At 38.0% G+C, this 23,380-nt stretch overlaps 1 protein-coding gene and 1 long non-coding RNA gene across 2 annotated transcripts in view; one reads left to right on the top strand and one right to left on the bottom strand.

The window, feature by feature from the left end:
• LOC127575990 (uncharacterized) overlaps positions 1–19,316 on the top strand; it is a 36,270-nt gene extending 16,954 nt beyond the window's left edge. Inside the window, exons 2-5 of the long non-coding RNA XR_007957154.1 lie at positions 10,567–10,658; positions 14,444–14,557; positions 14,722–14,778; positions 18,713–19,316. This is a non-coding gene — a long non-coding RNA (uncharacterized LOC127575990). The remainder of the gene's footprint in view (positions 1–10,566; positions 10,659–14,443; positions 14,558–14,721; positions 14,779–18,712) is intronic.
• micu2 (mitochondrial calcium uptake 2) overlaps positions 1–23,380 on the bottom strand; it is a 326,882-nt gene that overhangs the window by 7,959 nt on the left and 295,543 nt on the right. Inside the window, 2 exon segments of the mRNA XM_052026309.1 lie at positions 1,090–1,198; positions 1,796–1,967. Of these exon segments, the coding sequence (XP_051882269.1) occupies positions 1,090–1,198; positions 1,796–1,967 (281 nt within the window).

Raw genomic sequence — 23,380 nt, 5'->3', positions numbered from 1 at the left:
TTATTGTAAAGTGTTATGAGGCATTAATTTTGCACAGCATTCATTGTGGAGAGTAAGATCACATATGAATGATTATTTGAATAATCTATTTTCATGCCATGGGTTAGAAACTAACCAGGGAACAGGGAATATGCAAGTAATGCCATGATATCTTTTACACTGACCTAAATCAATAAAGCAGTCATACAGGACTTGATTAATATCTTATCCAAAAGAATGACACCAATGCGTCCCCACCCAATATTAAGCAATTGTCAGGCTGGATTAGGATTGCAACTACATTGTTTTGATGCAGAGTGCTGTCAAATAACATCATCAATTTTCGGCTTTCTCATTAGGAGAATGAACAACTACACCTTGTAAAGACAATGTACCATCTAGCAGGCAGTGTTTTTCTGGGAATGTTCTTACCTTATCTTGCTACAGATGGCAGTTGTCGTCTGTGGGTGAAGTACCTAGGACTAATTCTAAACAGTAATACAAATTCCAAAGTCTAAAGTTATCCAGCGTCCACACCCTTGCACAAACTGCAAAGGCTACTGTGGTTGAATCATCTGCTGCCTATTTATTATTCAGTGCCTCATATTAGTTTGGGTTCATATTATACAGCGATCATCCTTGGTTTACAAAAGGGTTGCATTCTCGGAAAGCTTTTTCTTGCATGAGAACATAAATCAAAAAGGCTGGGCAAAATGCATTACAGGTATTTTGTTACAGTGCGATCCTTTAGGCAGAGAGTGGGCATTATTTGGTGCAGTGAAAAATAGATTCAAACATCGAGGACACTCATCCTTAAGAATCAACAGTGTAATATCCAAAATTCATAAATTGAGAAATATCTGTAGTAGGAATAATTCACTGTAGCGAGGTACATACTAAGTATTCTTGTATGTTCAGGAGAGTAGAATGAAAAAAGTGGAATGATTGGAAAGGGCAAAATTAGCACAAATCATCATGGGCATGTAGATCTCATAAGTTAATATGACTAAGTGTTCCACATTCTTTCATTTTTGCTGTTGAAATGATAATGCCTTATACTCGTAATGCTTTACTAATTTTAATGTAAGAGGAAATGTTGCCCATATTTACCTATTCCAACAGGACGATTGGCTGAAGTGAACATATTCATGGTGAAAGCAAAATCTTCAAGATGATTCATAAAATTGTAAAATGCCCTGAATTCTTCGAAGGAAATGCTCTAGAATGCAACAGAGAACCAATTAATATTCAAGGACAGGACATATTTTGTAAAATATGTGGGAGAGACTGAGAAAGGAGAGGAAAAGGAAAAAAAGGAATGAGAGGGATGAAGAAAATGATCTTTGTACCACTATCAAAACTTAGCAGTAATTAAGTAAAATTTAATGTATGAACTTTGACTACAAGTGCAATACTAACACTTTCACAGGCAAATTATGGAAGAAGAAATGCTACTATCCATGACATCCTAATAATAGCCTAAAATCTGATTTTGTGAGATAACCTATAAAGAAGAAAAACATTTAGTAGTTTACATATGGCAGGATTAGGAAAGTTTTGTGGTACAGATACAAATACCTATCACAAACATCCTTCCATGTGTATTCCTTTCATTCACTGCTTATAACAGCTTTCCAGTGAGATACAGGATGAAATTACCTCAAGTGTTTTTGGGGGGCCAAATAGTTTTCAGAACAACAATTATGGCTTAGTACTCCTGAGGTATTAATTCAATCAGAGAAATAGTTTTATTTGAAATTTTCCATTTAGAGGTATTTAAACTGAAGGATTATCTTGATAATAGCTTCAAGCTAACCTCTCCTGGAGGTATTTTCATTTGCACATTTTTCCAGTAAATACTACGATTTTGCTCTTCAGTGAAATGGAGCAGCCACGATGCAAATTCCTCTCTTCTCATTGTTTTCATGCCTTGAGAGAACTCTCTAAATTCAATCTCTTGCACCTCTCTTTGCAGATCTTCCATAAATCTATATATAGAAAAGAATTTCAAGAATTAAAAAGTTGTCATTCAGTCCTAGAGACCATTTAAAAGATGCTCTCGCATCAAAAAGTAACTAATTTTTATTTTTAAGCATGCACTTAACATCTGAAAATGGGCATAAAACTTAACAATGGCTAAAACAATGGACAAGGTTTAACTGTTGTGACATTAAACTCCAGTTCTGAGTCTGACAGAATGCAGTTTGTGCTCCCCAATCATATTCTGTCAGATTCTCAGAATTGGAGCTGTAATGTCACACCAGTTAAACCTTGCCCATTAAGTCCCATGATTGACCTCTGTGAATGGAGAATGACATTTGCTTGTAGCATGTAGGTATTGTAGTCTACCTGATGTCTCCTGGAAAGCTGAGGGGATATAGCAGAATTAAAAGCTTCATTTTGTGCTATATTCTACTGCACTGTGGAGATGGTCAAAAAAGTTCTGCTCTGACACATTCAGATACGTATGGGGGTGTAAATTGGGTTCTTGGGGTAATGGCAGGTGTGGACAAAATAGCTTAGCTCTTCCAGGACCTGCACTTGTTGATTCTTCATAAAATGGAACTTTAAAGTATTTGTTGAGAATTTTGAGGATTAGATCATTTAATAAGCACAATAAAGACTGCAATTTGAAATTCCCATTGAAAAAAATGCTTCATTTTTATTTCAGTAATTATTAGAGTATACAAAAAAATCAGTAAAAGTCTGGTCAAAATTCCATGATGGATAATGGTTAAGATCATAAATGGTAAATTATAAACATAAATGACATTTAAAAACGAGGAAATCCAAATAGCTATCGAAGATTCCAGATTTAGGTAAGGCAGACTTCAATGTGATGAGATAGAAAGTGTCTACAGTAACCTGGGTAATTTTTTTAAATAACAGAAAATCAGTGCCCAAAAAAGTGCTTCATATGATACACAACCAATTTATACCCTGAGTGCACATGATCTCTTCTTGCCAAAAAAAGACTTGCACTATGAAAGAAGTGAGAGATAATGCAAAGCGAAAGGAACAAAGAAAACACAAAAGTAACAAAAAAATACAGATCCTGTTGCCTGGGAGACTTACAAATTTCACAAAAAGGTGACAAAGTAATGCAATAACTCAAAAAAGTGAGTATGAAAAATGGAATGAATATCAAAATTAACACAAAAGACATTAGGAGAAAGAGGCTGGTCACAAGCAATATTTTAAATGAAAACATGGGGTTTGGAGGTCCTGTCAAATATTTATTTTGTGACAGTGGCTACAAAACTGAGATTGCCAGACACATGAAGAAAATTAATACCGAACGAGATACAAGACTCACAAAATCTTGGTCAGTTAGCCAAGATATTAATGTTGGGAGTCTATAATCAAGAGTATAGTATTTGAACAAATTGAAAATTTCCAGTTGGCCAGAGAGACTTAGCTTAGGTTTATGAAGAGTAGGTCATGTCTGATGAACCAGATTACATTTTTTGATTAACATAGTAGACAGGGGACTGTTTAAGAATGTTATTTATACGAAGTTCTGGAAGAAATTTGATAAGCTCTTGTAAAAAGAACCATTAGCTAAAGTAAAGTTCAAGGCAAATTATTAACCAAGTGGCAGAAGGGAGTGGGAACTCTTAACTGACAGAATTTGCTATGGCACAGGGATCTGTTTCAGGGTACTCTTCACACTATTAATTAATAATTTAAATGATATCAAGGAAAACCACCTATCTTAGTTTGCCACTGACATGGATGGCATTATATGTGATGCAAATTGGAGCAAAAATTGCAAAGCAATAGTAAAATTACTATCATTTTGCAATTTTATGTTCCCAGTGAAATTCATATTGACTGCTGACCTCAAAGAAAGCTCTCCACAAAGATTTAGTAATCTCTGTGATTTTCATCTGCAGCCTATTGACCAGCAGCCATAATGTTTGCGAGCTGGATGAGCAACCAATCATATTAAAGAATTCTCACACTGCATCCCTGAAAAAACTGAATTTTTAAACATCATATGGACTGTAATATACACATATGATTATGGTAAAGGTATAACTCTTAATATTTTCCCAAGAAGAAACTGCAATAAACAAGACAAACCAAATTTCAGCGCCTCTACTTCCTCAGGAGGCTAAAGAAATTTGGTTTGTCCCCTTTGACTCTCACCAACTTTTGTCGATGCACCATAGAAAGCATCCTATCTGGATGTATCATGGCTTGATACAGCAACTGCTCCGCCCAGGACCGCAAGAAGCTGCAGAGAGTTGTGGACACAGCCCAGCGCATCACGGACACCAGCCTCCCCTCCTTGGACTCTGTCTTTACCTCTCATCTTGGTGTAGCAGTCAGCATAATCAAAGATCCCACCCACCTGGGACATTCTCTCTTCTCTCCTCTTCCTTCGGGAGCCTGAGGGCACGTACCACCAGACTTAGGGACAGCTTCTACCCCACTGTGATAAGACTATTGAACGGTTCCCTTATACAATGAGATGGACTATGACCTCATGATCTATCTTGTTGTGACCTTGCACCTTATTGCGCTGCACTTTCTCTGTAGCTGTGACACTTTACTCTGTGCTGTTATTGTTTTTACCTGTACTACTTCAATGCACTCTGTACTAAGTCAATGTAACTGCACTGTGTAATGAATTGACCTGTATGATCAGTTTGTAAGACAAGCTTTTCACTGTACCTCGGTACAAGTGACAATAGTAAACCAATACAAAATTCTTTTTTTAAGTTTGCTCAGCAGCAATTAGGGCTTAGTACTCCAAAAACTAATTTACATTTCATGTAACAAAGACTTTCATTTTGCTGTGCATGGGGTCCAGCTGTAAAAAGCTCAGATTCGTGACAGTTCAAGTGATTTCCCTTGATTCTGTTAAAGTGGACTGCAAACAGCGCCCTGAATCACTGATACCAACTTTGGGATTACTATGTAAAACTGTGTGTGCACAGTTTCATAGTGTAAGGACAACAAATGCTGGTAGTTTTTGTTAATACTCCCACAAAATCTAGCCTAAGTGTTGTCTTTGAATGTGCAAACTGTGGTGATTGGATTTCAAAATAGGGAAATGTGAGATGACTTAAAAAAATGATAAAACAGATTTCTTACGTACGTTGAAAGGCTAGAAGAAGTGCAATCATGGAAAACCAGAGAGACTTGGGTATCCGAGTGCATGTCATTAAATAAAATAATCAAAAGGCTACTGGCATTTTGGGCTGTAAAGAGTGGACCAGGAAGTCACAAACTGAGTTATCCTTGCGAAATGCAGAGAAGGGAGGAGAGGGGAAGATGTGACTGGTGGTGACATCATGTTGCAGCTGGCAGAAATTGTGAAGTATGTTGAGGTAGAAGTTAAGGACCAGGAGAATTCTATTTTTGTTCTGTCTTGGGGAAGAAGGGGTTAGAGCAGATGTGCAGCAAATGGAGGAAATGCAGTTGAAAGCTTCATCCATTATGGCAGAGGGAATGCCATATTTCAGAAAGGAGGAGGACATTTCAGAGGCACCAGCGCGGAAGGTTTTCTCATTGGAACAAATTGACGGAAATGAAGAAACTGGGAAAATGGAATGGTGTCCTTACAGGAGGCAGGGTGAGAGGATGTATAGTCCAGGTAGCTGTGGGAGTATGTGGACTTGAAACAGAAGTTAGTGACTAGACTATCTCCTGAGGTGGAATCAGTGAGATCCAGAAAAAGAAGGGAAGTGTTGGAGATGGACCACGTGTTTATGAGAGATGGGTGGATATTGACATCAAAGGTGGTAAAATTTGAGTTCTGTATGGATGCAGGATGTGGCACCAATGCAGTAGTCAAGATTTGGAGAAGTGGCCCTAAATATGCCTGGAACAAGGAGCGCTCCACTATCCAACAAAAAGACATGTCATGGGCCATGCGAGTTCCCATATAGCTACACCTTTATTCTGGAGAAAGAGGGTGGAATTAAAGGAGAAGTTGAGCACAAGGACAACTTCCAAAAACTGGGTGAGTGTTTTGGTGGAGAAGAACTGACTGCACGTGCATTTGAGGAAGATCAGAGGGCTTTCAGACCTTCCTGCTGTGGGATGGAGAAGTAAAGGGATTGAACATTCATGGTGAAGTTGAGCCAGTTGGGACCAGAGAATTGGAAACTGTCACAATAGTGGAGGATATCAGAAGTGTCACAGATGTAAGTGGGAAGGGACTGGACTAGGGGACAAGATTGAGAGAAGGTAGGAAGAAGCAAGTTCAATAGGTCAAGAGTAGGCTGAAACAATAGGTCTACTGGGACAGTCCTGTTTATGGGTCTTGGGTAGGAGGAACTGTCCCAGTAGGCCAGAATATACAGTTAACCAGATGTCATAACGTTAGCAACACATTATACAAAGGGGCTCAACTGTCCATTTAAGGGCTACATCATTTCACCCCCTTACAGACCTTTGCTTTATTCCCCTCATTGCCCTCCACCACCTTCTCTGCTACTTAGACCAATTTGATTTCTGTCTTTATCATTTCCTGAAGGATTTTTGACCTGAAACATTGTCTGGTTTCTCTTTCCACAGATACTCCTTGACTGGCTGAGTGCTTCCAGCATTTCTGTTTTTATTTCGGATTCTAGCATCTGCAGTTTTATTGTTTTCCATGGTAGCATATGATTGCATTTCTTCACTAGTAATCTACAGCCTTTGACAAATGACCTGAAAATGTGACATTTGGAGGAATTTAAATTAAATAATTTAATTTTAAAAATTGGGAATTAACAAAAAGATTGTATCAGTAATCATGACTATAAAACTACTAGACCTTTGTAAAAAAAAACACATCTGGTTCACTAATGCCCTTAAGGGAAGGAAATCAACTACCCTTGACATTGTCTACTGATTCTAAAATTCTTTCATATATTTGGTAGAATAAAAACCCAAGGTTAAGTAAGAAATATTTACAAAAACTAAAAAAGGATGGTGGTATGGCCCTACCTAATTTTAGATTATATTATTGGGCAATTAATATCAAATATTTAATTTTTTGGATACAAGATTCAGATGTAATTCAATGCCCCAAATTGAGCACCAATCAGTACTTGAATTTTCATTAGTTTCTATTTTAGGAGCTTCACTCCCTTTTGCGCTTACCAAATTAAGTAAACATATGATTAACCCAATTGTTAAACATACAATACGAATATGGTTTCAATTTCGTAAATTTTTTGGATTGAATAAATTTAACTTGTCAAGTCCCATTCAATCTAATTTTTTCTTTCATCCATCCAGACTTGACTCAGCTTTTCCCATATGGAAAAGGAAGGGAATAGTATGTTTTCGTGATTTATTCATTGATAACTGTTTTTCACCTTTTGAACAATTGTCTAACAAATACAATTTGCCTAGATCACACCTTTTTTTCGATATTTGCAGATTAGAAATTTTTTAAAAGCTACTATCCCCTCTTTTCTGACACCTTACAAAACTGAAATTATGGGAAAAATTTTAGGTCTTAATCCTTATCAGAAGGGCTTGATAGCAATAATCTATGATTTAATTACGAAAATATGTCCAGAATCACTGGACAAAATTAAGAATGAATGGGAAAGTGAACTCCAGACATCTTTACCTACAGAGACATGTTAGAAAGTTCTTCATTTAGTTAATATTGGTATTGGTTTATTATTGTCACTTGTACCGAGGTACAGTGAAAAGCTTGTCTTACAAACCGATTGTATGGGTCAATTCATTACACACTGCAGTTACATTGAGTTAGTACAAAGTGCGTTGATGTAGTACAGGTGAAAACAGTAACAGTACAGAGTAAAGTGTCACAGCTACAGAGAAAGTGCAGTGCAATAAGGTGCAAGGTCACAACAAGTGACGTGAGGTCATAGTCTATCTCATTGTATAAGGGAACCGTTCAATAGTCTTATCACAGTGGGGTAGAAGCTGTCCTTAAGTCTGGTGGTACGTGCTCTCAGGCACCTGTATCTTCTACCCGATGAAAGAGGAGAGAAGAGAGAATGTTCTGGGTGGGTGGGGTCTTTGATTATGCTGGCTGCATAATCTGCATAAATATAATACACCTTCAATGAGTGCCAGACACTCTTTGATACAGTTTAAGGTAGTTCACTGGACCCATATGTCAAAAGATAAGCTAGCCAGTTTTTAACCACCATATAAATCCTATATGTGACAGATGTAAATTGAATGTGGCTTCTTTGACACATATGTTTTGGTCCTGTCCTCTTTTGGAAAAATATTGGAAAGATATTTTTAACATTATTTCAACTGTATTGAATATTGATTCACCCTATCACTGCAATTTTTGGATTACCAAGGATAGAGTCTGGCCATTTATCTGCTTCCGCTTACCATATGATTGCCCTCGTTACATTAATGGCCAAACGATTCCTTTTGCTTAAATGGAAGGATCCAATACCCCCTACTACTTTTCAATGGTTTTCTCAAACTATATCATGTTTAAACTTGGAAAAAATTAGGAGTGGTACTCTTGATCCTTCGCTTAAATTTGAAGATATTTGGAGTCCATTTATTCAATATTTTCACATGATGTAGATCCCTTTTCAATAACTTTCCAATTTAGAGGAACGGAGTTGACGACATAATAGTGCTGTGTTTCTACTGAGAAATTTCAGTCCAGTTTTTTTTTGAAATTTTTCAGTTTAGTTTGGTTTGATATATTGTTTATAATTTTTCTCTTATATACATAATAAATCTTTTTCTTTCTTTTATATTATATTCATTTACTAAGAGATCGTGGGATCTAAAGATCTTTTTTCTATATTTTATTGCTCTCTATGATTATCTATGCTATGATTGTTCTCCTGATCTCTTTGTATTACATCTACAAACATCGATGTTATATATTAATCTGTATTAATTTGGAAACTACTAATAAAAAAGATTGGAAAAGAAAAGACATTGTCCTTGAAGAAAGCTGCCCAAAAATATTGAGCAATCTCTATGACGTGGATTTTACCTCTTCTGACGTGAGATGCAGTTTAAGTCTGGTCAACTCTTAATGATGCTCTGAAATTGTCTGGCAATTGGAGAACTTAGGGATGGGCAATAAATGCTCGCCTCACCAGCAATGCCTTCATCTCATAAATGCATAAAAAGGTCTTTACCAGGCCCTTTACATCTCTTTTATTCACACAGCACATCATTGAATATGTACTGAACATTTTCATTTGACTATATGGATGATGGTTTATTGTTTCTGGGCCTGATTGTTTGTTATTTATGTCTTCACTGTCTTGCTTAAAGTTACAAATTAAGCATCCTTCTTTTGTGTTAAGGTTAAGAAACTTGGTAGAGTCAGTAAGTGTCACTAATGAACAGAAACAATGTCAATACTTCAAAAGTTATATATTTGTTCCTTTGGAAAGTAACAGATAATCACAAACAGAGTACTGAAAGCACATTAAAAATCTGCAAGAGCAGACCACAGGGCCAATGGAGAATACAGTGTTACCAGAAGGAGCCCTTAGTCTAACAAAAACGTCAGAAAATGCTGGGAAAAAAAAATCAGCAGGTCAAGCAGCATCTGTGGAAAGAGAAACAGTTAATGTTTCAGGTCAAAGGCACTTCATCAGAATTGAGAGAAAGCAATTTGGTGTTATTTCTTAAGGTGGGGGAAGGCATTTCAAGAAGGAACTTTTGCCCTCTCCCACTTACTCTGCAGCTTAGATTAGTTTTCTCTCTTTCTCAATTCTCATGAATGGTCTTCAATCTGAAAACATTAACTCTCTTTCCACAGATGTTTTTCCAGCATTTTCCATTTTTTAAAATTTCAGGTTTCCAGCATCTGCATTTTTTTGCATTTTCATTTTCCCTTGATCTATCCAGTTCAGTTTTTCATATTATTCACCAATTTCAAAAATTGACGTTCCCCCCAGGTAAATAATGATGTTGATAATCTACATATCTGAGAGAAAGAAAACTAGAAAAACTGCAGACTGGGCTGCAATGATAACTGACAATATTGAAGCTGTAAATTGCATAATTTATTAATTTCTTTTGGGTCTCCAACTCCAATATGCCCTCCTTCACTTGACTTGGAGAAACGGGCAAGTTTACAGGCTATACATGGTCAATAACTGTGTTTTAGGAAGGGATAGTTAATTGTGTGGGGAATTTTCTCCATTATGTTGCATGTGATAATGTGTTTTGATCTCAGGTTGCAAAATTACTTAAATGCTGTATTTAGTCATTGTTTAGATTAGATTGAGACAGAGCATCACAATTAAGCTACAACAACACTCTTTATCCCATTTTTCGAAGTATCCCAAGCTTGAAAAATTATCATATTTCTACTTCCCATGCTGATTCCATGGCACCAAGTTGGAACCGAACAGTCTTACATATGGAATGCTGTTAGCATAGAGGGTGGGGTTTCACTCCCCTGCCTCAAAGTGGAGTGGTGGAGTTGTGGGGAGAGGAAATTGGGCAAAGTGGTGGTGATGGGGTTAACAGTGGGCAGTGCTATGACAACATGGGCTTCCCAGGGCCTAGGAAAGGTTTATTATTATTATATGCAAAAATATCTAATCTTTTTCCAGTTAGTGATTACAATTATTTTTGTTACAAATTGATGTGTTTCACTTACAGAATTATTTGTGTGGATGTGTTCTTGCCAGTTTATAATTTTCACTGATTATATTGATGAAGACAACAAGAGTGCACCTCTGTGGAGAAGCAGGGTATTTACATAGCAATTTATGGATTTCCAAGTTTAACTGTGCATGTGATTAATTATTCATTGCTGTTGATTTCAGGGTGCAACATTGCTGAATGCTGATCATTTTGTCGACATTACAACTGCAAAATCAAGTCAAAGGATTTAATAAGCATAATAATGCCAATCAATGGTCCAAGAAAGAGCAAAAGAAATTTTTAAGAATCAACTAAACTTCATAAAAATTAATGACATTGGAACATTTGAAATACTTGTTCTATAAGGCAATTGTGCACAAAAATCTCTGGCAAATTGACTCTGTCGTTAAGAATATCACCTTTATACTTTTGAAGCATGTCAGCTACGTGCTTTGCATTTTAGCAACTGATGATTTTATTCTTTATTTCACCAGGTGTGCTTTGGAATGTAGAAGAAATAAACCTAAGCACACTCATGTCACTTCTATCACAGTAGAATGCTTTCCAACAAAGGGCTGAAGTAGATTTTACTGGCTTTGTAGTTTCATTGTCACAATTGCAGCCAGAACGTACAGTGGATAAGAGTACCTGAGGCCAAGTCACTAAACAGTGTGCTACCTATCAAAACTCCTAAAATAGTATAGGCTGCCTTTAAAATATGTTTAGAAGTTATAAGGGAAGAAATACATTCATTGCAAGTAATAATATATTTAATAATTTGGAACAGTGTGCATAGTATAAAAAGATGAAAATAATGTTGCAGAAATAATTAGCTTGGAAAAAAATTAGAGGCAATTTTTAATGGTTCCTTTACTATTATAACATACTATTTAATTGAGTAAGGATTCTGTAGAATTTGCCCTTTGTCACTGTCATTTGGATGATGAGATGAAAAATGAGATATATGCATGATGGAAATCACATAGATGAAGACAGACATAAGACAATAACTTGGGGTAAGGAAACAGGCATATGTTAAGTAAACAGACATTAGTGCAGTGTACAGCATAGAGCCATTCCCTACTGTTAAGGGAGATGTTCTTTCAGGGGCTAGCAGCAGTAGTCAGGTCTCTGGCACTGTGACTGTCTCTGAGGTTCAGAGGGAAAGGGTGCTGTCAGGCAGAGCAATAGTGATAGAAGACTCCATAGTGAAGGGGACAGACAGGAGATCCTGTGGCTGCAGAAGAGACACCAGGATGACGTGTTGCCTCCCGAGTGCCAGGATCAAGGGTGTCTCTGAGCGTTGCAGAAAATTCTCGAGGGGGAGGGCAAACAGCCAGAGGTCATTGTACATGCTGGTACAAACGACACAGGTGGAACAAGGAATTAGGTCCTGCAGAATGAGCATAGGGAGTTAGGTAAGTGGTTAAGAAGCAGGACCTCGAGGTTAGTGATCTCCAGATTACTCCCTGTGCCACGTGTTAGCGAGGTCAGAAATAGAAAGGTAGGCCAGATGAATGTGTGGCTGAGGAGCTGGTGCAGGGGGCAGGGATTCAGGTTCTTGGACCATTGGGATCTCATCTGGGGTAGAGGTGACCTGTACAAGAGCGACGGGTTGCACTTGAACCAGAGAGGGACCAATATCCTTGCAGGGAAATATGCTAATACTACATGGGAGGGTTTAAAGTAGACTGGCAGGACGGGTGAGACTCTGAGCAGGAGCAAGTCATGGGATAAAGCAGTAGCCAGCGAGAGCAAGTTTAATAATCAAGATAGCCAGGGAGATGAATACCCAGTTAAAGTGCATTTATTTCAATGCACGAGGCTGAACAGGTAAGGAGGATGAACTCAGAGCGTGGATTGGCTCTGAGGACTGGGATGTTATAGCCATAACAGAAACATGGCTGAGAGAAGGGCAAGACTGGCAGCTCAATATTCCAGGATACAGATGCTACAGGTGTGACAGAGGTACAGGTAAGTGAGGAGGCGGTGTTGCCTTTTTGATAAGGGAGGACATAACAGCAGTACTTAGAGATGACATTCTTGGGAGATCGTCCAGTGAGGCCATGTGAGTAGAACTCAGAAACAAGAAGGGGAGAGTCACTCTAGTGGGGCTGTATTACAGACCCCCCAGTAGTCAGCGGGAACTCGAGGAGCAGGTGTGTAGAGAAATTGCTCATAGTTGTAAGAATAATAGGGTTGTATTAGTGGGAGATTTTAATTTCCCTGGTATTGACTGGGCCACCCAGAGTGTTAAGGGCCTGGATCGGGTGGAATTTGTGAAATGTATCTAGGAAAGTTTCCTGAGCCAATATATAGAGGACCCTACCCAGGAGGGTGCAATACTGGACCTTCTCTTAGGGAACGAGGCAGGGCAAGTAACTGAAATGTCAGTCAGGGAGCGCTTTGGCTCAAGTGACCATAATTATATTAGTTTTAAGATAGTGATGAAAAAGGATAGGACAGGTCCACAGGTTAGGGTCCTAAACTGGAGCAGGGCTAATTTTTGGGGGAATTTGGCAGGATCTAGCAGAGGTCAATTGGGTGAGCCTGTTTGAAGGGGAACAAATATGCAAATGGAAGGTGTTCCTGTTAGGGTGAAGGGTAAACCTGGCAAGTTTAGGGAACCTCGGCTGACGAGACCTATTGAGGTCAAGAAAAAGGAAGTGCACATTGTGTTTAGATGGTCAGGGACAAGTGAATCCCTTGATGGCTATAAAAAATTAAGAAAGAGGGTATGAGATGGATCTGGCAGGCAGGGTTAAGAAAAATCCCAAGAGGTTCTTTTGCTATCTAAAGAGTAAAAGGGTGGCTAGGGAGAGAGTAGGTCCCCTCAGAGATCAGCAGAGCTGCCTATGCCTCGAGCCACAGGAGATGGGTGGGATTTTTAATGAATATTTCTCCTCAGTGTTTACTGAGGAGGAAATCACAGTTGCTCAAGAGATAACGGAAACAAGTGGAGGCGTTTTGGAGTAAATTCCTATGGCCAGGGAGGAGGTATTACAGCGCAATAAGGTGGATAAATCCTCAGGACCTGACCAAGTGCATCCTCGGACTTTGTGGGGGGCTAGAGGAGAAATTGCGAAGGCCCTTACAGAGATATTTGCTTCATCATTAGCCACTGGTGAAGTTCCCGAAGAGTGGAAGGTGGCTAATGTCATAATGTCAAACACAAAGATCTTGGTCAAGACCCCAGCAATCTCATCTCTTGCCTCCCTCAATAACCTGGGGTATATCCCATCTGGCCCTGGGGACTTACTCACCCTAATGTTTTTCAAGAGACTACCTCCTTCTTTATCTCAAAAAAACATTGTGAGGTAAAGGAAGAAAGGGAACTTGAAGTACAATTACAGTTAAAATTTCCATCTAGGCATTAAAAAACAGCAATGAAGGAACTAAGGTTTATTTCTGGGGGATAGAATTGTAAAGTTAGGAAGTTATGCTGAACTTGAACCAAACCTTAGAACACATTTAGAGTATTGCATACAATTCTGGTCACCATATTAAAAAGGATATAAAGGCAATGGACGGATGAAGAGATTTCGTCTCTTCTTCTGAGAAAAGGTGGCTAAGAAGACCTAAGAAGGTCTTTAAACATGATGAAAGGCTTTAGTAGAATGGATACGAGAGAATGTTTCCATTTGTGAGGAACAACATAACTGGAAGCCATCAGTATTGTCACTAAGAAATCCAAAAGAGAATTCAGAACTCACTACTGCAGAGAGTAGTGGAGATGAATAATATGAATATGTTCAAGGGAGACTGGTGCAAGAGGGAAATAACAGGCCATACATAAATCTAGTTGAAGAAAGATGGAGTATAAAAATCAACTTGAACTGAATGGGTTGAATGTCCTGTAATGTTATTTAGTCAGATTTTTTTTTATTTACAGATCGCTGGCGCTGTAATAGCATCGCGCTAACCGCTACACTACCATGCCGCCATCATGTGCATTGTGCTATCATGAAGCAGCTCTCCTGTTCCCAAGGAGCACCGCTGTGTACAGGTAGGTGGCATGCAAGAGTTTGGGCACCCCTGATCAAAATTTCTGTTACTGTGAATAGCTAAGCGAGTAAAAGGTTACCTGATTTCCAAAAGGCATAAAGTTAGAGATGACACACTTCTTTAATATTTTAAGCAAGATTACTTTTTTATTTCCATCTTTTACAGTTTCAAAATAACAAAAAAGGAAAAGGGCCTGAAGGAAAAGTTTGGGCACCCTGCATGGTCAGTACACCCCCTTTGGCAAGTATCACAGCTTATAAACGCTTTCTGTAGCCAGCTAAAAGTATTTCAATTCTTGTTTGGGGGATTTTCGCCCATTCTTCCTTGCAAAAGGCTTCTAGTTCTGTGAGATTCTTGGGCCGTCTTGCATGCATTGCTCTTTTGAGGTCTATCTACAGATTTTTGATTATGTTTAGGTCGGGGGACTGTGAGGGCCATGGCAAAACCTTCAGCTTGTGCCTCTTGAGGTAGTCCATTGTGGATTTTGAGGTGTGTTTAGGATCGTTATCCAGTTGTAGAAGCCATCCTGTTTTCATCTTCAGCTTTTTTACAGACGGTGTGATGTTTGCTTCCAGAATTTGCTGGTATTTAATTGAATTTATTCTTCCCTCTACCAGTGAAATGTTCCCCGTGTCACTGGCTGCAACACAAGCCCAAAGCCTGATCGATCCATCCCCGTGCTTAACAGTTAGAGAGGTGTTCTTTTCATGAAATTCTGCACCTTTTTTTCTCCAAACATACCTTTGCTCATTGCGGCCATAAAGTTCTATTTTAACTTCATCAGTCCACAGGACTTGTTTCCAAAAGGCATCAGGCTTGTTTAGATGTTCCTTTGCAAACTTCTGATGCTGAAGTTTGTGGTGAGGACGCAGGAAAGGTTTTCTTCTGATGACTCTTCCATGAAGGTCATAATTGTGCAGGTGTCGCTGCACAGTAGAACAATGCACCACCACTCCACAGTCTGCTAAATCTTCCTGAAGGTCTTTTGCAGTCAAACAGGGGTTCTGATTTGTCTTTCTAGCAATCCTACGAGCAGTTCTCTCGTAAAATTTTCTTGGTCTTCCAGACCTCAACTTGACCTTCACCGTTCCTGTTAACTACCATTTCTTAATTACATTACGAAGTGAGGAAACGGCTACCTGAAAACGCTTTACTATCTTCTTATAGCCTTCTCCTGCTTTGTGAGCATCACTTATTTTAATTTTCAGAGTGCTAGGCAGCTGCTTAGAGGAGCTCATGGCTGCTGATTGTTGGGACAAGGTTTGAGGAGTCAGGGTATTTATAAAGCTTTGAAATCTGCATCACCTGGCCTTTCCTATGATGACGGTGAACAAGCCATAGCCTTAACAAGCTAATGAAGGTCTGAGACCTTGGCAAAAGTTATCTGAGAGCTCAAATCTCTTGAGGTGCCCAAACCTTTGCATGGTGCTCCTTTCCTTTTTTTCACTCTAGAATTGTACAAAACAAAAATAATACACTAATCTTGCTTAAGATGTTGAAAAGAATGTTTCATCTTTAACTTTATGACTTTTGGAGATCACTTCATCTTCTACTCACTTAACTATTCACAGTAACAGAAATTTTGACCAGGGGTGCCCAAACTTTTGCATGCCACTGTATATTCAACATCTTGAATTATCAACATGATTGGGCATGCAAATTGTACTCTAAATTTTAAACAAAATTAAACAGAAGAATAAGTACATCCTACTTCATGTACCCCCCACCCCCTCCGCCATTTCTCTGTTATTATCATGCCTCCCTTCATATCTTTCTGTTCAGATCCTCAGGCCCTCCAGTTTGCTACCAGTGCCCATCATATTCCTAAACCTTCCTATTCTTCTGATGTATCCCTTCCCTGATTCCCTGCAAGATAATCCTGCAACTTCCCTCTGTGCCAAGCTTTCAACCTCCGATGGGCCTATCACAGCACTCATTACTGCATCCTTACAAACACCAGTGGAGCTACAGCCTCACAGCTAGAGTGACCTAGGTTCAATCCTGACCTTTGGTGCCATCTCCGAGTTCCAAACTCGGTGAAGCTGCAACATAGGACTACATGCATGCTAGCAGCAAAAAGTAGGCAGGGAAAACCAATCTCATAACCAACAAATCAAGTGAAAATAACAACAAAAAATGCTTAAAATGACTGTGCGGGATTCCTCCAGATGTGCTGTTTTCCTCCCACATCCCCAAAACATGCAAGTTTGTAGGTTAACTGGCCATTGTAAATTACACCTAGCGTGTGGATGAGTGGTGGAATCTGAGCAGAATTGATGAGAATGTGGGGAGGATAAAATAGGTTACAGTAGGATTAGTACAAAAGTGCTTGGTTGTTGGCTGAGACCTTGTTGGCTAAAGGCCCTCGTTCCATGCTGTATCTCTCTATGACTCTGCAAACATCTTCGTAGTTAGTTTACTGAATTCACTGTTCATGATATTGTCTCCTCTACAATGTGAAGGCCAAATACAGTTTTTGCAGAACATTTTCATTCAGTCCATGATCATGACCATGAAATTCCAATTACCCATCACTTTTATTTTCCATCCCATTCCCTTTCTGACCTCCCTTTGACCTCCTATTATGTTCCAATGAAGGTCAGGGACAAACACCTTATTTTCTGACTAGCCTTCTATATGTAACATTTAATTCAACAATTTCAGATAATCAGCGATTGCAGGCTTTATTTCTCAAATTTTCAGCATTCAGAGTTTTGTTTTCTTATGGTAATTTCAGTTAACTATTAGTTTTCTGTTTATATTTCCTCCACTTACCCTATTCTGTTGCTTTTTATTTAATCATGAATGTTACGCACTGTGTAGCTCCTCAGATTGTGGGAAGTTCTCACCGCAAAGGTTGCTAAAATAATTACTGTGACAAGTAACCACCAATTCAGAAAAAAAGCTATGCCAGGATCACTTTTGCATACACTGGTGCATACTCCTAGAGTCAAGGAAGGATTTTGTTTATTTGCATGCCAAAGCAAGGTGCTCACACTTTTAACAGTGCACAGTACAGTAAGGTGCTGGAATGTGTGGTTGAATTGGCCTGGCTAGAGATGAGGTCTCAGTGAATACCTGGAAAGAGTCCAGTCTATGACAATAAACAGAGCCTAGTTTCCAGCTGTCATGAAATAATCCCTTGGCTTGATTGTAGTAGCTGAGGTACATGTGGTAGATATGTTAGAGGGAGGTATGTTAGGCAATACCTTGATAGACTGAGAAGGAATACAATTCCATGCTGCGAACAGACAGAATCCTGCTGCGATTATGGTGGGTGTATCCCAGAAGGGCCCTGGAGCTTTGAGGCTTGGTTAGGAATGAAATTGAAATTGAATGGATAAATTCAGATGCAGAAAGTTAAATTGTCCATGAAACATAATGACATGTATACCAATGGTACTGCCAAATGTCATTTGTGGTAAAGAATAGGGCATATATAAATTATGGAAGCTGAAACATCAGGTAGCTGTCAGATCATTAGCTGGATAACCCATGGAGGTGAGGAAATATTTCTCCAGTCTTTCTCTCAGACAATTCAATAAAATAGATGGAGATGGTGTTAAAGCAGCTCAAATGCAGTTTGTTGAAAGCGTCAACCTGATAGATTGTAGCGTCATGCTTTTCACTTCGTTGTATTACAATAATATTGCAAATGAAATTATGCTAGTGCCTCCAGCATCAAGGAGAACTGCAGAGAGGGTGGTTCCTCCATCAACAATGCCAAACATAAATGGCAACCACCAGCAGCTATTTTTATAAACCACTGGCAGAGTCTTCAGAAAGTATTTAGTCCACCCATACAAACCAACAATGCAGCTTTTGTTTTGTCGGCTTGTATAAACCTTTTTCCCAGTCAAAGTCAAGAGAAGACTGACAGCCAGAAAATTAATTAAACAAGTATCCATGTCCAAACTTGTACACGTGCAGCTTCTTTCTGTTGCGCTAATACTCTGCAGTTTGCCCTGCAAAGTAAACATGGTAAATTCCAGAGAACAGAACAGACTGCTTTTATTTGATCTGATTCTATTTTTATGACTCACGAGCAGATATTGCACAAGAATACTAACCTATCACTAAGTTTTTGGTTCAGCCCTTGGAAATATTTTACATGAGAAAGTCCTTTTTATGAATGTTTCCAAATTTATAAAAACAGATGAAACCTACGGGGACCTAAGGATACTCGAGACCTGTATCTTCGAGAGCTTTTATGAGCTGCCATTACATCTCAAGTGATAACTAAATGTGGCATTGTGGACATCTGCCTCTCAGCAATGGACCCTGGTTACCTGATCTCAAAAAACTAAAGCTGTAGTAGGCTGAGGAAGAAACAGAGACTCCTATCTGGAAAACGTGGGCTTTCATATGTTGTTTACTTTGAGAGAGCACTACTGGCAATTTTGTTTTTGAAGGAAGTTGTATTAAAGAGTACAGAATTAAGAAATTATTTGCATCAAAAAAGCACACTTATGTCAAACAAAGATAGATGATTGACACAATAGGTTTCTAATTCAACAAAAACAATTTGCATTTTAAGCGTTTTTAAAAAAATATACAGAGAATGTTCCAAGAAGCATGGGTTTCTCAAAAAAAATGTCTACCTCAGACTGGCTTAGAAATTAATGCAGTATAACATTCTCCAAGACTTTATAAAATATCAAGAATGTAAGTGACCATAGGGGCAACTACAATAAATGTTTAATACACATTCAACTTTGAAAGCACTAAACTATTGTATGATTCTGAACACAAGTTATGTAGAAAATGGCAGAGGAAACTGGGGGGGGGGGGTGTGGGGGGGGCGGGTGGAAACGTGGTAGCTTCGAAGAAAAGCACAGATCATTAGAGTGCTCCAACAAATGGATTACAGAGGTACAAAATACAGTGAAGCACATCACCAGCAGAGGGTGGTAGAAGCTTTTCAAAGGCACTTACTAAAGAAAACTTACATCCACATGATCAACAAATACCAGTAATAGCTTTGTGTGTAAAAGATATTTACTTTTGTGCTGTTAATAAATAGAACACATATTACACATTCTGAGCCAGATAAATCTTTTCCTAAAGAAAACAATCATTATTGCTAATTATTTTATGGACAAACTGTAGTAAATTCTTTTGCAAGATTACAATTTTCTTATATTGAGTCCCTCTTTCAAATCAATCAAGAAAATGTAAAGAAAAATGGTCAATAATGAAACTAGTGGAGCTAACCATGAAATGGATATGAGTTGGAAGAAATGTACTTCCAATATAGAAGATATTCCAAAAAGATTAAAGTTGCTATTTTGGCCTTTGAGGTGACTCTGTAAATGCAAGTGTTTTCTGTGGCATAGTTAACATGCTGAACATTGCAGTTATTACAAGTGGCAGAAAGGAGTTGTGCTTCAGTAACAGAATCATTCCTGCCAGTTTCTTGTTTCTCCCTCACCCATGCAGTGCTGTACATTGACCAGCTCAGCTGATAACTTATAAAAACTGCCTGGTGAAGGCTGCCAAGTTGTAAAGCCAGTTGAAACTAACACTAAAATGCAGTTGCCTGGAAGAGAGCCCAGTATTTAACGATGAGCAACATTGGTTAACCCTGCATATGCTTTTTAACAATTGCAAAGTAGTCTGGAAATTTTATTGTTTTGTCTATATTAAACCCCAGCAAATTCTGACATAAAGCATGAAGAATATAATCACTCAGATTCTTATTAGAAACAAATGTAAATAGAAAATTTAATTTGTCACGTCTCAGTGAAAATTTCAAATGGTAGCATTCTTGCTGTTTGAAAATTTTAATAGATTAAATTGGAATTGATTCTTAGCGAATAAATCTAGGATTAGAATCATAACAGTGCTGTGATACAGGGGCACTTTATCCTGAACTAATGCATTAATAGACATTCAAGGATATACTTTGTCGGCACATTCTGCAAGGCAGTATTGAAGGTTTTGTAAACAGGGTATTTATAAGAGCTTTGGAACCAATCATCAAAATATTCAGCTGGATTTGGTTGGATTAAAACTGATGCAGAACAACTGGATCAAAAGGCAAGGTTTAAATTCGTTGCCCCAGGCTTCAAACTTCCCAGCTTAAGTTTCTTAGTTCTAAGGTAATTTTTCACCACTGGCAAGACGATTGTTGATAATATCTGGATAAACTTTTAATAGAAAATGGCTAAAAATGAAATGCTATCACCAATTCTTAATTTACAGCTGTTTAATTTCTAACCCAGTCTCATTTTGTTTGGATACAAAATTCCTGCTTATTTTGTATCGACTGCAGGCCTGATTAAATATTAAGATTTAGGCTGTACACGATAAATATGCCATTTCACTTGTAAAAACTCTGGTTTGTCAGTCTCAATTATGCAACCTTAAATTAAATAAGCATTTAAAACACAACTAAAAGCAAGCCCCCGTAAAAGAAAAGTGCTTGATGTGGAGAAGAAAAGTAACTTCAAAGCAGAATATCACATCACAGTATTGTAAAATTACTTATACATTTAGCAACAAAGCTTAATTCTGTAATCAATTCCACTTTTCCTATGTGCCAATAAATTCTGTATTTATTTTTGAAAATGTGGATACACGATTCTCATATGGATCATCATTTAACTGGCTCAATCCCCAGAATTTCTGGACCCAGACGTGTGTGAACCCCTCATTTAAATGCTGTTAGTTGGATCTTGCTGTGGACATGCTGGCTGTCAAATCTGCCTATGTTACATCAGTTTCTGCACTTGTAAAGTATATAATTGTCTTTGAGGCACTTTGGATTGTCCTGACATTACACAGTGCTATGTACGTGACCCCTACTGTCAAACTTTCCATTAGACTTTAGAAATCAAAAGAATTCTAGACCGCTCACCAGTAAAATGCAATGTACCTGAGAAAAGTTATCATTTGTGTGTAGCTGCTGCCTGCTACAGAGATTTTGTCTGTTCATGCACATTTGCACAATTTTAAATTATTAATGGGAAATGCTGGTTTGAACTCAACATGTGTTAGGAATATGATACACAATGGGGAGCAATAGTTTATGGGAATATGTCATGAGTTTAGTCTGTAACTCATTCACGCCTGTGGCAGCTGAGTCATTAAGCCCATCATCACTTTCTGCTTTATGTTCCTGTAAATCATATTTCTCACTAGGCATCCCATATATAATTAAAGGTGAGGCTTAAATTAAGTCATTATCTGTACAATTGATGTAAATGTTGCATTCCTCAGCTTCCTAAACAAACAACAGCTCTATGTTGTTCGCGTAACTAACTTTCTAACCAGTGTTTTGATACAACTTTTAGTTCATTTTCCTGAGTGCTTGTAGGCTATCCAACTAAGGCTGGAAACTGTGCCCAATGAGTCTTTACCAGATGTTGACACACGCATTTCCTGGCAGGCTAACAATCCAAGAGTAAGGTACACTAACTGCTTCCCCCCACCCTTCTTCCTCCTATTCCAATCTAGGGGTGCTTGTATCAATCAGCTGTGCTCTCACTGTTGCTCAATCGTCTCAACTATTCTCCATTTGTGTACATTGAACCATATCCATTTTGTTACCAATTCTCAGTCCATCCAGTCCAAACAAGGATGTTTAGAAATCGAAAAAATCAGTTTTCATTGCTCCCTTTGTAGCTCCTCATGGATAACAAGTTTATATAATTAGTACCTGAATCATACTGAGGAAGGTACCAACTTAAATTACCAGTCTTTCCTGAGTTAACTATACTCATTCTGACATCAGTAAAGGTGATAGAAATGACATGAAATTTTCTAATTTATGGAGCAGGGAAGCTCAATCTTTGTTCTGTTTCTTAATTATTGAATGTCTCTAGTAAACTTGTGTCTGGATACTGGATCAAGTAAGGATCACTCATCTTGGCTGCGAGGTCTTTATTGTGGGTAATCCTATGACATCTATTGCTAAAACTCTTTGATGAATATGGCTACTTGATAAGGTACTATGTCTTAAAATTGTTTCCCAGCAAGGAGTTAAGGACCCCCAAGAAGAAAAGAAACGGGTGAGAAAAATTTAGTTTTGGTTGGGTAACAGAAAGGGAAATGGGCATATATCATTTGAAACATTAATTTCACTTTATAGGCTACCATATAATTGCCATTAATGATGCTGGAATAAAGATACATGATTATTCTGTGGAGTTTTCTCTATCCAAGCATCTGGCCAGCAAAGAATTTAAAATATAGATTTTCTGAAATTTAGTCAAAACTTCTGAATGGCAACATTTTAAATTCTTCCCAAATGTTAATTCCTTCCATTTTTTCTCCTTTTTTCATTGTTGATTTAGTTTTCTTTTAAATCTAGCTCTACTCAGATAGCAAAATATACCCAAAGTAAAAATAAAAGCTATGTATTCCTTTGAAGAAATTTTGTTTCCAGCTCTTACAAAAATCCTTCCAGATCTGGTAAAATTATCTTTAGATTGCTTCTCTTTGATTAGATGATTTTCACTACAGGGCTGTTCCTGCTTCATGTCATTTGGAAAGCTGGTATATTAGAATGCTTTTATTTCTTTTTTAAACAATATGTCTGGGTGAAAGACAGAAGGCTAGATTCCTGACTGAGCACTCTTGCCAAGAAGCAGTGCTGACAGAAAATGATGGAAATCAAGGTCTGTGGTCATCTGTTCAATTCTGAAGAGTCCCTATAGGCACCGTTCCTGACAGTGGATAGTAATGCTCAGATTACAACTGGTCTAAATTTGTATTTTATATATACCTAAATAGAAAAATAATTGTGATCCTGACAATAATATTTCTTTTCATAACTACATCAAAAATAATTAAGAATCAGATAAAAATTGCAAAAAAATAT

Source organism: Pristis pectinata, chromosome 11 (assembly GCF_009764475.1).
Source record: "Pristis pectinata isolate sPriPec2 chromosome 11, sPriPec2.1.pri, whole genome shotgun sequence".
In the NCBI taxonomy this organism is placed as follows: Eukaryota; Metazoa; Chordata; class Chondrichthyes; order Rhinopristiformes; family Pristidae; genus Pristis; species Pristis pectinata.
The sequence above is the reverse complement of the archived record's forward strand: the minus strand, read 5'-3'. Positions and strand labels throughout refer to the sequence as shown.